Source organism: Ailuropoda melanoleuca, chromosome 2, assembly GCF_002007445.2.
Source record: "Ailuropoda melanoleuca isolate Jingjing chromosome 2, ASM200744v2, whole genome shotgun sequence".
Lineage (NCBI taxonomy): Eukaryota > Metazoa > Chordata > Mammalia > Carnivora > Ursidae > Ailuropoda > Ailuropoda melanoleuca.
Genome location: NC_048219.1, coordinates 192,994,654 through 193,011,625, shown reverse-complemented (window position 1 = coordinate 193,011,625; position 16,972 = coordinate 192,994,654). Strand labels below are relative to the sequence as shown.

At 44.8% G+C, this 16,972-nt stretch overlaps 2 protein-coding genes across 4 annotated transcripts in view; one reads left to right on the top strand and one right to left on the bottom strand.

The window, feature by feature from the left end:
• LOC100481084 (UDP-glucuronosyltransferase 1-6) overlaps positions 1 to 16,972 on the bottom strand; it is a 61,457-nt gene that overhangs the window by 27,063 nt on the left and 17,422 nt on the right. The window contains exon 1 of one of the 3 annotated variants that reach the window (XM_011223324.3): positions 8,302 to 9,233. The exons of the other annotated variants lie outside the window; for them this stretch is intronic. Coding sequence (XP_011221626.1) covers positions 8,302 to 9,165 — 864 coding nt within the window. The 5' untranslated portion in view covers positions 9,166 to 9,233. Of the gene's footprint in view, positions 1 to 8,301; positions 9,234 to 16,972 lie in introns of those variants that run through there. 3 annotated transcript variants of the gene reach the window in all.
• DNAJB3 (DnaJ heat shock protein family (Hsp40) member B3) lies at positions 1,889 to 3,188 on the top strand. Its single transcript, XM_011223322.3, is given in 3 exon segments — positions 1,889 to 2,686; positions 2,688 to 2,829; positions 2,832 to 3,188. Coding segments are annotated over 3 exon segments (867 nt in total). The 5' UTR covers positions 1,889 to 2,038; the 3' UTR covers positions 2,909 to 3,188.

Sequence of the window (16,972 nt, the reverse complement as noted above, 5' to 3'; positions counted from 1 at the left end):
TGTCTCTGAGACTCAGCTGACATAGTCCTGTTTCAGGGCCTCAGACCCCCAGGGCCTCCAACGCCCATCTCCCCTTTCTGAGTCCCAGCATCAGCTGCCTCCTGCACTGCCCCACCCACCACCATCCCTGAAACCTTGGTCAACAGCTTCCTAGAACCCAGAATAAAATTTAGACTCTTCAGCCTTGCCCTCAAAATTCCCTGGAATGGACCTTCAGCCCACCTGTCCAAGGTCATTCCTCCTCTCCAGCCCTCTCACCTGACCCCTGCCCCTCTGCCCCAGTCCTTCCACTCATTCTGGTTCACCTGACCATCCCCAAACAGGCTTTTCCCACATGGCTTTGTTCACACTAGACTCTACTCCCAATCCACTTCCCACTACTGTTTATTGCATGCTCAGAACGCACCAGCTCCAGGATTGTACTCAGCCCCTCAAGGTGACATGAAGTTTGTCCTGGTGACAGAGAGTTCCTCATTGGATCTACTACCCTTTATGATGAAATATTACAGAGTTCACTGGTTAATCATTTTCCTCTTAGAACTAAGTGACCTTTATTGGTATTGCCTTGCCATTTATCAAAGCAAAAAATACAATGTCAGAAAATAAGAGAAAGTAGAAAGCGGTCAGATGTCCAAAAATGCCAAAAAGAAAGGCATGGTCGTGGTATAGCAGTTTTAGTGGAAATAATTACTACACCAAGGTTGACCAATTGTAAGCATGGCCAGCAAGTTTTAATCCTTTTGATACACTAGACTAGGGGTTTTCAAACCAGGGTACCCAAGAATTTTTTAGGGGGATTTTGCAAAGTCAAACTATTTCCATAATGATATTTGGCTTTTTCACTCACATGATCTCTTAAGGGTACAGTGGAGTTTCTCAGTGGCCACATCACCCATGACATAGCAATAGATTGACTGCAGAAGCAGACAGAAGAATCCCGTTCTCCTCTTTTAAACCAGAGAGACAAGAAAAATGTAGTATGATGTCACTGTTCACTAATTTTTTTACTTTGAAAAAGTTACTTTGGGACGCCTGGGCAGCTCAGTCAGTTAAGCATAGGACTATTGATTTCGGCTGGGGTCATGATGTCAAGATCCTGAGATCGAGCCCCATGTAGGCTCTGCTATGAGAGCGGAGTCAGCTTGGGATTCTTTCCCTCTTCCTCTGCCCTGCCTCCACCCTTGCGCATGCGCGTGCGCTCACCTGCGCTCTCTAAAATAAATAAATCTTTTAAAAAGAAGTTATTTTCCCACAAAAATATGCTTTGTGTTAGCATGAAATGGTTTAATTGTTATTAAATTGACTAACGAATTTTTTCCATTGCTTTAATTTCTAATGGAGTAAGTATGGAGAGATATAATCTACATTAAAAAAGCAAAAGGGGGCGCCTGGGTGGCACAGCGGTTAAGCGTCTGCCTTCGGCTCAGGGCGTGATCCCGGCGTTATGGGATCGAGCCCCACATCAGGCTCTTCTGCTATGAGCCTGCTTCTTCCTCTCCCATTCCCCCTGCTCGTGTTCCCTCTTTTGCTGGCTGTCTCTATCTCTGTCGAATAAATAAATAAAATCTTAAAAAAAAAAATAAATAAGTAAATAAATAAATAAAAATAAAAAAGCAAAAGGGCCACGATGGGGCCACAAGGGAGGAAAGGGTCTGTCAACACGGCATCGAAGACAAAAAACCGGAGAACTGTTGTTTTGGACAAATGATGTGGCTGTCCTTGAACACAGGGTCAGACGAAACGCACCCCCATCACCCTACCCCCTCAGACGGAGGGGGAGACTGGCAGAAAGCCTACTTTAGCAAAATCATTCTCCCCCGCCGCCATAGCCTCGGGCTCCCTTATTCCCTGCTCACCTCCTCTTTTGCCCGCTGGGGATTTGGAGATCACAGCTCACCTCGTGGGACAGGTGGGGCGGGGCCAGAGGGTGGGCGGGGCCTCAGTGGGCGGGGCATCCGCGCCCTTGCGCAACACGCCAGAGACCCTCGTCTGAAGAGAGGCAAGCCCCTTGCAGTGCCCTCTGGGAGTGCATGCTGGGATGCGGCCTCGACCAATGAGATGCTGGGTACGTCACAAGGGCGCCCCTTCCGGGGGGCCTGGCGTCGCGGGGCACTCGGGCCCGTGCCCCGGGGGCAGCTGGCCACGCCCGTCGTCCAGCCGGTGGTCCGCAGGCCGTGCCGGGCCCTGCGACATGGTGGACTACTACGAGGTGCTGGGCGTGCCCCGCCAGGCGTCGTCCAAGGCCATCAAGGAGGCATACCGCAAGTTGGCGCTCAGGTGGCACCCCGACAAAAACCCTGAGAACAAGGAGGAGGCGGAGAGGCGATTCAAGCAAGTGGCCCAGGCCTACGAGGTGTTGTCAGACGCCAAGAAGAGGGACGTCTACGACCCGTATGGCGAGGCGGGAGTGGAGGACGGCGGCGGCGGTGGGCCCTGCCGCGAACCCTTCGAGTACGTCTTCACCTTCCGAGACCCGGCCGAGGTCTTCAGGGAGTCTTTCGGGGACCGCGACCCATTTTCATCCGACTTCTTCGGAGACCCACTAGAGAGCATCGTGGGCGGTCGGAGAAGCTCCCGGGGAAGCAGGAGCAGAGGAACCGCTTCCTTCTTCGCCTTCAGCGAATTTCCAGCATTTGGGGGTGGTTTTTCTTCTTTTGATACGGACTTTAGTTCCTTTGGTTCCCTGGGGGAGCGGAGGCCTTTCCTCCTTCTCCATGTCTTGTGGTAGTGGTGGGACATGCAACTTCAAATCCATGTCGACTTCCACCGAAATGGTTAATGGCAAAAAAATCACCACCAAGAGAATCATCGAGAATGGCCAAGAAAGAGTGGGGTGGAAGAAGACGGAGACTTAAAGTCCCTGGTAATAAATGGCAAAGAGCAGTTGCTGTGCTCTGACACCAAGTAATTCCAGTCCACGTTGAATTCAGAGCACGTTGTGAGGAATAGCAGGACTTTTTTTTTTTTTTTTGAAGATTGCAGGGAACTCTACTTTCAGAACAGCTGTACTCAAGAATTTATAAACAGTTCGTGCCAATACCTATTTGTTGCTATTGTTGGGACCACACGGATAGGACCTCTTTTTCTTTCAGCACTGTTGTAAATATCTGTATGCACTTTGCTGTTTATTAAACATAATCCCGAGGCAGACAGTGATTATTTCCTAGTACTAGGACAAAATGTTACAGCACCTTGAACCTTGCCTTTCCATTTTGTTTTGAAATGTGAGCCAGGTAGTTTGCTTTGAAGTTAATGTTGGCAAGATAAATCGTTTTACTTCAATTTTTTTTCAACACATAATAGTAAAAGATGTGAATACACCAATACTTCTGGCTTAAGGATGGTTTTTAGTCCCACATAAGTGCTGGTGACTAGTAAGAGTTTTCACCGTTTAAATATAATAAGCCTAGGCTTTTTAAAAAACAGGTAAACCTGCCAAAGGAGTGTATTCATTTCCTATGGCTACCGTAACAAATTACCACGAATTTAGTGGCTTAAAACAATGCAGATTTATTCTCTTAAAGAGCTGGCGGTAGAAGTCTGAAATCCATTTCAGGGGACTGAAGTCAGTGTGATCAGGAACATGTTCCCTCCAAAGGTTTCGGCAAAATACTTAAGTGAATTCCTCGCAGTTGCATGATTAGTTAATAGCATCCTATAGACCTCATTGAATCACTTAAGCAATTTAAAAAAAACAGTGGTAGTGATGATTCAAAACCTTAATACAAGTCTGATTGTTAGCCTGTACCCAACTTGGTTGTACAACTCTGATTGATGGAAATGTGGAAAATGTTTCTGTAAGGCTACACAAAACTATCCCATTACTGTGTGCAGGATGTGTCTCGTTTCAAATTAAGTTGACAAAAGCCAAGAATATTGGAAAGCTTGGAGTACTGATTGGGTGAGGGAGGCAGCATACATCTAAGAGAGTAAATTTCTGTTGGCATAGTTTATACCCCCAGTGAAAACCATTTTGGGCATGGTTGCCTTGGGATGGTCCATCACAAAGTGTACCATCCCCTTTGGTCATGTCTAAGGAAAAGTTCGCATAAGGCATGGGAGCAAGAACGCAACTGAACTAGACCGACTAAAAATGCAGCATATTCCTTCTTTATGGGAAGGTCATGTGACCTGAGCACACTGTTGAACTAGGAACATATGAAATTGAATTTGATGCCTGTAAAGTCCAATCACCCGTGGAATGGCACGTGAACAATATACAGCAGAAACATAGGATTCAGCCACTACTGTCCCACGAGGGCACACAGTCTGTTAAAACTACGTCAAATGGTCTCTGAGGTACCCAGGCAGTGCTTCTCACCCACTAATTGTGCAAGAAGTATCAGAATAAAACAGACTACTAGGGCTTTTTAAAAATCAGTTCATTATTTGCCAGGCTAGGGAACTCTCACCAGTGAAGATATTCGTAGTTGTTGGTGGGGAGGGGAGGGGAGGAAGAGCAGGGAGAGAAGGGATGTCAAGGGTTTTGAAGTGATAGAAAAGAGGGTATACAGTTTCATGGTGGTTATGCTAATTAAGGGTTAAAAACCCTCTGTATAGGACAGGGTAAGTGCATTTGTGTCTATACAGTTGGTTAACATTAAGTCTCCGTTGGTCAGGAAAGTCTTCAGTTGGGTCCAGTAAGGCTGGCATACTGGGGTCACTCAGAGGTCATGGATCTTAACAGCTCTAATGACCTAGTAACAGCAACCCACAAGTCAATGGATGCATATATAAGCAAATGTGGTCAATCTATAAAATGGAATATTATTCAGCCTTAAAAAGTAAGGAAACTGACATATGCTGCAACATGAATGAGCCTTGAGGACATTAGGCTAAGTGAAAATAAGTCAGTCAAAGAAGACACATACTGTATGATTCCATTTATAAATAAGATACCTAGAGTGGTCAAGTTAGTGAACACAGGAGGTAGAATGGTGGTTGCCAGGGATTTTAACAGCATTTTTGAGGCAAACAGCATTCAGTTATAGATCTGGGTTAGTGCTGCTAAGTGGAAAGTTTCCCTTTTACAGATATATAAAGCATTTTATCTAAAGAATTTTCAAAACTGAAAACTGCTTTTAAAAAATGTCGGCGCTCCAAATCACAGTCCTGTATATCAGTGTTCCTTGTTTATGGAAAGGCTTGAGTAGGCTTTCAGAGCAGAGAAAACAGTACTTCCGCTGGTGCAAAGGTGACCATCTGGAGGACCCCACAATGGACTCTCTCCAGGGACTCACTAGTCCCTTCCCATGGAGCACACCAGTTAAATAAGGAAGTTTAAGACATCATCTCAAGAATTGGGCATATAAAAAGTGAAAATTTTTAAATATGCATTTTTTCAGTGTATCTACAAATGTTAATTGTATCTTATCCAATATAGTGGCCACTAGCTACACATGACTATTGGGCATTTGAAATGTGGCCTGTCCACACTGCGATATGCTGTAAGTGTAAAATGCATGCCACATTTTGAAGACTTAGTGTGAAAGCAAAAGAATGTAAAATATCTCATTAATAATTTTATATTGAGTATATGTTGAAAGTATAATGTTTTAGATTGAATAAGATAAAATTAATTTTAGCCCTCTTTCTGCCTTTTTTGTAACATCCCTACTAATTTTTTTAAATTACATATATGGCCTGCATTATATTTCTATTGGGCAGTTCTGTACTAGACCACAAAGAAAACCTATTATTTAATGTAGGGGCTTCATAAGAAACATTCTCTGATTAAAATCTAAAATAATTAGAAAAAATAAGAGAGAGATAGCTAAAATAAGTTTTAGCTATGTGGGAATAAACAGGTTTGAAGATAGCCATGGACTTAAAGAGGAAATCCAAACCAGAAAATTAAATGACCAAAAACAAAACAAAAGGAAGAAAGAAAAAAAATATAAGCAATTTATACCAAAACCTAGGAGAAATCAAAAATGTTCTATGACCTTCAATGTTTCATTATTAAGAAAACTCTAACAGAAAGGAATTTAATGCTTACCTAAGGAAAATTAAAAAAATATCTAGAAAATAAACCAAAAGACACAAGAATGGCATCATTAATAAAAGCAAGCTGGAATTAATGAAATAAGAAACAAAAAATAGTAAAAAGAATAAGCAATTCCCAAAATTGTTTCTTTGAGAAAACCAATAAAATAATTTCAACCATCATAATCTTTTTTTTTTTAAGTAGACTCCATGCCCGGCATGGAGCCCGACATGAGGCTTGAACTCATTACCCTGAGATCAAGACCTTAGCTGAGATCAAGAGTCAGATGCTTAATTGACTGAGCCACCCAGGCACCCCTCACCCATCATAAATCTTAAAAAAGGAAGAAAAGGAGCAAAAATATGGAAGACTTAGACTTTGATCTTTCATACTTGGAGAAAATTTCTATAAACTACGTAAGTCACATTTAAGGGTAAAGCAAACCAAATAAATAAGAGTGACAAGACCTCAAAGTAAAAAAGAATTTAGTGGAGGGGCGCCTGGGTGGCTCAGTTGTTAAGTGTCTGCCTTCGGCTCAGGGCGTGATCCGGGCGTTCTGGGATCGAGCCCCACATCGGGCTCCTCCGCTGGAGGCCTGCTTCTTCCTCTCCCACTCCCCCTGCTTGTGTTCCCTCTCTCGCTGGTTGTCTCTCTGTCAAATAAATAAATCTTAAAAAAAAAAATTTTAGTGGAACAAAGTTGATAATGGTGTGCCTATCACATATAATACTTGAGAATTTCTGTGCAGATGATCTTTCATGAACCCAATAAATTGGCACAGACATATCTAAAGGTCTTCAGATGACATACCTTGTCCTGCTGGGCACTTTTTAAATAATAATAACAGAAAATATTTATTGTGCACTCATTGTGACGATAGTGAGGTCGGAAGAGTTAGGTCACCTGCCCACATGCCCATTCAGCTAGAAAAATGGGAGTGAGGATTTGAACCAGTGCAGTTAACTCCAGAGAATATATTCACATAGGAAAACTAAAAGATGCAGCCACTCTGGAAAACAGTATGGAGTTTCCTCAAGAAATTAAAAATAGAACTACCTTACAATCCAGCAATTGCACTACTAGATATTTACCTAAAGAATACAAAAGTACTAATTTGAAGGGATACATGCACCCTGATGTTTATGGCAGCATCGTCTACAATAGCCAAATTATGGAAAGAACCCAAATGCCCATCAATTGAATGGGTGATTAAAAAAAATAAAATAGGTGAATGGATTAAGACATGGTATAGAGGCGCCTGGGTATCTCAGTAGGTTAAGCATCCAACTCTTGGTTTCTCCTCCTAACATCCCCTTCCCCTTTTAGACTCTGTTCTCTTCATCACTGCCTGCCCCTTCACTGGGTTTATAGGCTCCATAGTTTGATCTCCTTCCTAGTCCCTCCCACCATCCTTTGATGACCTCAGCATCCCAAGTAGAAGGCCTATCCAACCTGTAATCCAACTCTGATCATTCCCATGGCATACCCCAGACATCAACTCCATCTCTGAAAAGTTGAACTCATTTCCTTCTTCCTTGGATCACACAGACCCCTTCTTGTCTCTCCCACATTGTCTCGCTTCCACTTAACTTATTCAGGCTCTCTGACACTTCTGCCTCCTTTTGGTGTTTTGGTCTCCTGTGATGAGTTCACACTCTAGTCCCTTCCAAGACAGGGCCGCTGAAAACTGTCATGTCAGCAAATGCAATTTGCTGGTTCCTTCATCCTTCTACTGAACAAGCAAACACCCACAAGCAAAAACTGACAGATCAGCTCACAACTCAGCGTCCCTATTCCCACACAGTCAGAGAAAACTGTACAACTGCAAAGATGATGCCTTTACAAAAGGACAGTCTTGGTTGACTCACACCAGTGCTTGTCAATCCTATCCCAGACCCGCACCCCTGCCGCTCATTTCTTTTGGTGACCATTGCAAACCTTTACTACGCTAACCGAGGTACTTTAACACTTATCTCACCAAACTGTAAGGAGAATGAGAGGTAGAAATCTTAGAAAGACTGGTAGGTAAGTAAGCACCTGGAAGTAAATTAAAAAAACAAACAAACGGGCGCCTGGGTGGCGCAGTCGTTAAGCGTCTGCCTTCAGCTCAGGGCGTGATCCCGGCGTTCTGGGATCGAGCCCCACATCAGGCTTCTCCGCTAGGAGCCTGCTTCTTCCTCTCCCACTCCCCCTGCTTGTGTTCCCTCTCTCGCTGGCTGTCTCTCTCTGTCAAATAAATAAATAAAGTCTTTAAAAAACAAACAGACAAAAAATGTGCTCTGGAACATTGATTGGACATAAGCACCAATACAGACCTGAGACAATGGCTTCCTGTTGGCACAGTTTATGCCCCCAATGAAGACCATGTTGGGCATGATTGGCCTGGGGTAGTCCAGGATGAAGTCTCCTCTGAACAGCCACATGGATGCAAAGCGGAAAATGTCCACCACCGACACCTCTCTCTGAAGAACCTCAGAGGCAAGGCTTGCATAAGGAGCGAAAGAAACGTGGCAAATGTACTTCAGGGCCAGAGGGTAGAGCACGTTCTTGACCCTTTGCAGGAATGTCATGTGGTCTGAATTCTTTGTTAATAACCTGGGAATATATGAGGAAGGGTTTGGGCACTGTGTGCCCTCGAAATCTAAGTCACATGGAACGGCACGTAAAAAAAACACAGCGGGAAGTGACAGGTACTTAGCCAGCACTGCCCCACAGGGGTAAACAGGATCAGTTAAAACCACATCGAAGGAACTGGCATTCAGGTGCCTGATCAGCTCCTTGTTATGCAAGAGCTCCTCACAAGACCTTTGAAAGATGAAAGCAGCAGTTTTCAACCTTTCCATAATTTTCAAAAACATTGTTAGAAAAGACTTTCTTTCAAAAACCAGGTAAGCCTGGTCCAGCAGGAGACGATTAAATTCATCCTGAGTGAACGGGGTGGCATAGGTGGTCAAGGTGAAAAAATCCTCTTCTTTGATATGCAGGTTCACCTCTGCCGAAACAACCACCATCTGGTGGCCTCTGGCATGCAGCTCCTGCACGGCCTCCTTCATGCTGAGCCAGTGGCTGCCATCCATGGGCACCACCAGCACCTTCCCGCCTTCAGCCCAGGGTCCGACACACAGGAAGAGCAACAGCCCCTTGAGCGCTGGCAGGGGAACCAGGAATCCTGCAGCCATGTCCGTAGAAGCCCAAAGCAGCTGACTTTTCAGATCCGGCTGTGCCTCCTACATTTATTTCCTTTGTCTTTATCTTATCATTGAGCCACTTAGAATGGCAGGTAACTGGCAGGCAGCATGCCCTCCTTATGTTAATCATTACAGACTAGTTCTATCCGAGTTCTATCCGTCGCTTTCACCACTGGCCCACCCTTCTGCTTCCACGCAGGGAGAGATCAATCTCCCTTATCACGGAAAAACTCGTCTGCCTTGGCTGCTTTCTCCAGGGAACACTCTAATTCACTCTGTTGCCTTTTATTCAATTCCCAAAACGGGGCTGTGGATGCCCGTTTCATTTGACCTCCTATGCCTCTGTTAACTGTGTCCTGAAGTGCTGTACCTGAGCTCTGAGGAATCACCAACACCCCAGACTCCAAGCGTAACCCCTCTGTTGGATGTGACCTTAGCTGAAATCTCTAAAGCTCTTTCCTCCCATTCGTGGGGAACGTGGAGCACACCCAGGAGAATATGCAACATTGCTAAGACAGCTTTCTCAAAACGGGGCGGGGGGGGGCGCACTAGTTCTTTGGTGTTGTTCCTTTTCCATACCAGGACATCTCTTGCCATGGTCCGGGAAGAATCTACTTGAAGTGGCTGTCAAATACGGAAATATCTCAAAGGATCCTACCCTGGAGACGTGAGGACAACATAAGGGTTTGTTGAGCATTCTACGTTTACTCCGCAGAATAAGAGTTGCCATTATCTAAAGCATAAATGGGCAATGCAACCCTTATCAGTGACATAGTGGGACCAGAGAGCACCCTCCCCCAGAGCCTGCTCTCCTCGGAACAAGAGGTAGCGGTCACCCAACTTTGGATCGGGCTCTGACTCCACTCCTCTTCTCCAGTCTTCTGGTACTCTGTTTAGGGACTGGGGTCCTCCACTAATAACTCCCTTGCCCCACCCTCCTTCCCATGAAAACCGCCCATTTCGTGTAATGCCTCTGAGCTCCCTTTTACTTCCTAGATGGGATGTTGTCCTTAATAAAGCCAATTGGATCTGCAAATTTCCTCAATTGGATTTTTGTTCTTTAGCAACTCTAAGATATAAATCTGGATAGAATAAATAAGGAGACCGCATGGGAAGATTTAACATTGTAATGCTCCTGATTTTGTCCCCAGTAAGCTATGGATTTAATGCAAGGCCAAACAAAACCTCACTGAGATTTTTAACATAACCAAACAATATTTTTAAATTCACCTAGAAACATTTCTGACTTCTGGTGATAGAGGAATAGCTCGCATCAGACCAGTGGTCCCACACGTAATGATTATAAATTCCTGCAAAATGTTTTTTAAAAATGCTGTCTGAAGGTGCTGGGAAGCAAACAAAAGCAGGCAGAAACTGAAGGGGAAGATGAAGATGAGATGGCATGGGAGCACGAGGGTGGCCAGAGGCCAGGGTTAAATGTTCCCTACTCTTCTGAGCACCCACCTCTCATACGTCTGCCCTCATCCACTGCACAGCTCCTCCCTGTTTTTTATTTTTTTAAAGATTTTCTTTATTTATTTGACAGAGACAGAGACAGCCAGCGAGAGAGGGAACACAAGCAGGGGGAGTGGGAGAGGAAGAAGCAGGCTCATAGCAGAGGAGCCTGATGTGGGGCTCAATCCCATAACGCCAGGATCACGCCCTGAGCCGAAGGCAGACGCTTAACCGCTGTGCCACCCAGGTGCCCCAGCTCCTCCCTGTTAATAGGGAGATTGTCTTAATGCCATTTGTACCCACGTAGCCAGAAAATGGCCAGTCAACCCACTACTCATCATGGGGTTTCTGCCCCCTTCCAGAGCTTGGACCAAAGTTCTAGGAGTACTGCCTTTCTGTTGTCTCTGTCACAGTGTCCAACCCATACCTTGTCTGCCAGCCCCGAAGCCAGCAGAGCAGCAGGCACCACGGGTCCTCTTCCAACCTTCTGACTCCAGCTTCAGCCTCTAGGTGAGCTTCAGTGGCCCTCCGACCTGCCCACCGTAGCAGCCGGCCCGACAGACTGTCACCCGTGTCCCCCTCTCTGCCACCATGCACTCTGCACACTGTCTCCAACACGTGCATCGAACCAGCCGGTGTTTTCATGTGTCCCCATACTCACATGGCGGTCCATAAGCATCTGCCATACGTGCCACTCTCCCCACAAAAAGGTTGACAGCCAACTCGGGATTTCCCCCATGACACTCTTTCCCAAGGCCCATTTCTTCAGTTTCCTGGTGGTTCACCAATTGTTGGCTCATGAACTGGGCACCATACACAGGGCAAGGAGAGACCGAAGAAAGAGGCAGGCCACTCCAGATGGTGAGTGGCAGGGGTAATAAGCAAGGGAACTAACTCACGAGGCTTGCCTTGAGTGCTCACAAGACCAGTAGGTCTCTACCCCTGCCTGCCAAATCTTAAAGTTTACATAGAGGCCTTAACTGGGTTCAGTCATGTATACGATCCAGATAGTATACCATCAACAACACCTGACTTTCTCAAGGCTACATCCTTGGAAACAGCTCCCACTGGGAGAATGGTGGGCAGAACATACATGCTAAGGACGGTGAAGGAGCTGAGAAGCCTCCAATTGCCTGGACCAGCCCCCAGGTAAACCAGCTTAAGCATACTCCCAATTACTCCCTTCAATACTCAACAACAACAACAACAAATTTTTTAACTACACAAAATATTTGAATAGATTATTATCCAAAGAAGATAGAAGAACAGTCAACAAGCATAAGAAAATACGCTCAACACCAATAGTCATTAGAGAAATGCAAATAAAAATAAGATATCACCTCTTGCCCACTAGGATCGCAATAATAAAAAAAATTTAAATGCGAAATAACAAGTGTTGGCAAAGATGTGGAGAAACTGGAATACCCATACCTTACTGGTTGGAATATAAAATGGCATAGCCACTGCGGAAAACAGTTTGTCAGTTCCTCCAAAAGTTACACATAGAATTACCATCTGACCCAGCAATTCTGCTCCTGGGGATACATTCAAAAGAACTGAAAAAACTGTTAAACAAAAACTTGTCCACAAGTACTCATAGCAGCACTATTCACAGTGGCAAAGAGTGGAAACCCATCAACTGATGACATAAATGTCCCATAGCAGAGGCACCTGGCTGGCTCAGTCAGAAGAGCACGTGACTCTTGATGTTAGCATGGTGAGTTTGAACTCTATGTTGGGTGCAGAAATTACTTAAATAAATAAAACTTAAAAAAAAAGAAATATCCATCAACTGGTAAATGTACAAACAGAGGTCCATCCACACAATGGAATATTATTCAGCCATAAGAAGAAATTAAGTACCAGGGCATCTTGGTGGCTCAGTCTGTTAAACATCCAACTCTTGGTTTCGGCTCAGGTCACGGTCTCAGAGTCCTGGGATGGAGCCCCATGTCAGGCTCCACACTCAGTGGGGAGTCTGCTCAAGGATTCTCTCTCCCTCTCTCTCTGCCCCTCCCCCCAAATAAATATATAAATCTAAAAAAAAAGAAAACGGAATGAAGTACCAACACACACTACAACAAGAATGAACCTTGAAACATTAAGCTAAGTAAAGAAGCCAGATATAAAAGGCCACCTGTTGTATGATTTCATTTCTATAAAATATCTGGAACAGGCAAATCTACAGATAGAAAGCAGATTGATGGTCGCCAGGGGTCAGGGAGGGCAGAATGCAGAGTGACTACTTAAAAGATATGTGCATGTCCTTCAGGGCGACGAGAATATTCTGGAACTAGGTAGCGGTGATGGTGTACTAGGTCCCGGATGTACTAAACACTACTGAACTCCACACTTTAAATGGTGAATTTTATTTTATGTCTATTTTGCCACAATAAAACCAATGGAACAGTCACTTTGAGAAGCAATCTGGTAGTTCCTCAAAGGTAAAACCTAGAGTTATCACACAATGCAGCAATTCCCCTCTCTGGTACATACCCAAGAGAATTGAAAACACATGTCCACACAAAACTTGTACGTGAATATTTACAGCAGAATTATTCATCATAGCCAAGAAGTAGAAACAACCCAGAAGTCCATTAACTAATGGGTAGATACATGGAGTGTGGTATATCCATAGAAGGAAATATCATTCAGCAATAAAAAATAATGCTACAACGTGAATGAACCCTGAAAACATTATGCCACATTAAAAAAGCCAGTCACGTATTCTGTGATCCCATTTATATGAGATGATCCGAATTGGCAAATCCGTAGAGACAGAAGAGAAGATCAGTGGTTGCCAGGGGCTGAAGAGTTGACTGCTAATGGGGTGGAAGTTTCTTTTAGGGGTGATTGCACACATTCCAAGACCAATGGTGGTGCTGGTTGTTAAAAATATGCTAGAAACCACTGAAACTGTAAACTTTCCATGAATGAGTTGTATGATTTATGACTTATATCTCAGGATAGTTATTTGTGTGTTTTTTTAAACCCACTTAATCTCATTCTCTTCAAATTATGTCAATTATTAATCAACCAGGGTTTGAGTTTTTCAGATACTCACGTTTAATACTTTTTTAAAAAAGATTTTATTTATTTATTCGACAGAGATAGAGACAGCCAGCAAAGAGAGGGAACACAAGCAGGGGGAGTGGGAGAGGAAGAAGCAGGCTCATAGCGGAGGAGCCTGAGGTGGGGCTCGATCCCATAACGCCGGGATCACGCCCTGAGCCGAAGGCAGACGCTTAACCGCTGTGCCACCCAGGCGCCCCAACGCGTTGAATACTTTTTAAAAAAAATGCTGACTCCTGCTAACATTTAGCTACTCTGGATGATTACTTATTAACAGAAACAATACTGTCAAACTGTTCTGCATGTCCGATCAGTCATGGAGATAAACACATTTCAAAACCCTTTTTGAAAAAAACAAACCACGAAAAAAACAAACCACGACTTAGACATTGGCCTAAGTCGTGTACTTTAAAAAGTACCTATTAAGAATGACTTGGCATTTTAGGGTTTTGTTCCCCTGACTTGCCTAGAATTCAATCCTCAGCTCAACCAACAAATGTAGAGGCTGCAGCCGGATGACTATTCCTTGTAGAGACCCCTGCAGGGAGACCAGATGGCTCAGGGGGTGGGCAAAGGATCCTTGTGGCCCCTCACCACCCAGCAGGGCCCGTGCTGGTAGAAGTCACTGATAGCCACATGACATTGATTTAGATCAGCTTTTCTCAACTTGGGGGACAGATAATTCTTTGCTGGGAGTTGGTGGGTGGGTATTTCTTGTGCTTTACAAAGGATTTTTAACAGCATCCCTGGCTTCTAAAATTAGACAGTGTCATCCCCTAATTGCGACACCAAACATGTCTCCAGACGTTGCCCCCCAGGGTTGCAAAATTGCCCTTGTTTGAAAACCACTATCTAGACGACTCCAGAACACAAGACAACCTGGGAACAGAAGAGCTACTCCTGAGGAATTGGGATCTAGTTTTCTGAGAAAATTTTGCCCAAAGAATGGTGCGAGAAAGCCATGCTGTTTGTATCTGCTTGAAGAGAGAACGTTTCAGCCTGCATTGAGCGAAGGTCCAGAGAAGACAGGGACAAGGGCCATGGCTTCCCCTGATAGTCCACTGAGCCCCTTCACACACTGCCCACTGGTCCTTGAACAGCCCTGTGAGGAGCGAGGCACATGCTGTCAGCCCCATTCTGAGGTGAGAAGACTCAAGTCCAAGGCCACGTGGCCAGCACAAAGCTCCTCAGATCTGCTGACTCACCCTTCAGCCTCCTTCCTTCTCTTCATGGGGCTGCTACCCTCCAGGTCTTGTATAGTTGGAAAAAGAGTGCTGGGCAAACATATGTGCCCTCTGGGTGGGGGAGTGACAAGGGGTAGGTTCTTACCCTGCCTCAGCCTCTTGCTGCAGCCGGCAGCTCACTCGGCCTGCCTGGAAACTTCAGTCTGCTCGTGTATGGGAGACCTGGACTATCTCCCGTCTGAGGGGCGGTCCTGACCTGGAGAGTGCTCCCGTTTCACAGATGGAGAAGTGAACACTAGAGATAAGCCACCCGCCTCGGCCACACAGCTGGACTTGAAGCCAAGTCTTATAGTTCTTACTCTACTCACGTAACCTGGGCTCTAGTGCATTCCCTCCCACAGCAGGCTGGGCAGAGAGGATGTGCTGGTCCGGGAGCCTGAGCTCCCTGGGTCTGTGCGCCCCTAAAAGGGAGAGTAAATGCCTGTCCCTGAAGCTTTGAGCAGTTCTTTGCTTTGCAATTGGAAGAGACTAGGATTTATCTCTGGATTCCCTTTATTCTAAGGAAAACACCTCAAGGGCCCTTCAAATACTGAAATGTAACAACAAATTCTCTTCTAAGATGGCTCAGTTGGCAGAACATCTGACTCTTGATCTCAGGGTCATTGAGTTCGAGCTTCACATTGGTGTAGAGATCACTTAAATAAATAAAACTTTTTAAAAAATGGAGATACTGGAAACCTGAGGAAAAGAGAACAGCCATGGGACTGATGAGTCTCAACGAAGAAACAAGGACAGCGGAGAGAGTGTTCCAGCATCTGGCAGAGGGAAAAGCCCCTGTGGGCAGAGGGAAAGGCACAGGGACCAGGTGACAGGGTGCACGGGGTTGGAGAGGAGGCCCAGGGTGGGGACCGGGATAAGTGGCTTCAGGACACCTGGGGTCTCCCAGTGGGAACCATCGGCCAGGCAACCCAAACAGCTTGTCTGGGAACATCTTGTGCAGAACCAACCAGGAAGCCTTCTGAGGTGGCTGAGTCCCGCCCGGGGCAGAGGAGACAGGAGGGGCTGTAGTCAGTCACGCTACCATGGGTGTTGGGTGTGATCTCACGCTCTGTTACACACAAGCCTGGCAGCACACAGTTTACCCCGAGGATAAGCTCACCTCCCCAGACTGTGAATCACAGCATTATTGCAAGGAGTGTTCATCAAGCTCTCGTTTTCAAAAGGCTTTGCACGTTAGCAAAAGCATAATAAGAAACTTAATTATACTTGTTTTGTAGGTAGGCCAATAGTTACCAATAAAACCTGCTTGCTGATTTGATGAGCAAAACTGAATTTCATTGTTTCTTGATTTGCATTTCTTGGATTATTTCCGAAGTCAAATATGTTTCCAAACTTTTAGTGGCCCCTTGTACAGTGGCTATGTGTCGCCTGATCAAGTTATTTGCCTACTAAGGTGTGTTTGGGTTTTTTGTTGCTGTTGTTGTTGGTTTGTTTCCAGTTATAAATCAGGTCTTTATTTTTCCTGATCTATGATCTATTTTCTTTTTTAAGTAATCTTTTTAGATGAAGTCACATAACACAATGATTTTAAAGTGAACAATTCAGAGGCATTTAGTACCTTCACCAAGTTGTGCAATGACCACCTCTGTATGATCCCAAACATTTCCATCACTGCCAAGTACACATTTTTTCCCACCGTGTTGAAATGGTTTGATCATCTAACAAAAAAAAAGTCTGATTTTGATCACCTGAATTCCTAATATAAAAATACAAGTTGGTAATTACATATTGTGTAATTCAGAAGGTTCTCTACGGTGGACATTTGGGTACCAGCTGAGATGCCAGTGTAAGTTCATGGTGCTCAAAAAAACGCATTCACTACAGTCTGCTTTGCAATACCACTAAATCTAATTCTTTTTGCAAAAATAGAATGGTCGGGACCGAAGGTACCAAAAAAGCAATTTTTTTTCCTTCTTATGCTAAATGTTTCTCATGATATTTTTGTTTATTAATTACTTGGTTAAATTTTCCTGGCATGTGGGATTTGTATTCTGTGCCCCACACTTCCTGGAACCAGTCTGATTATG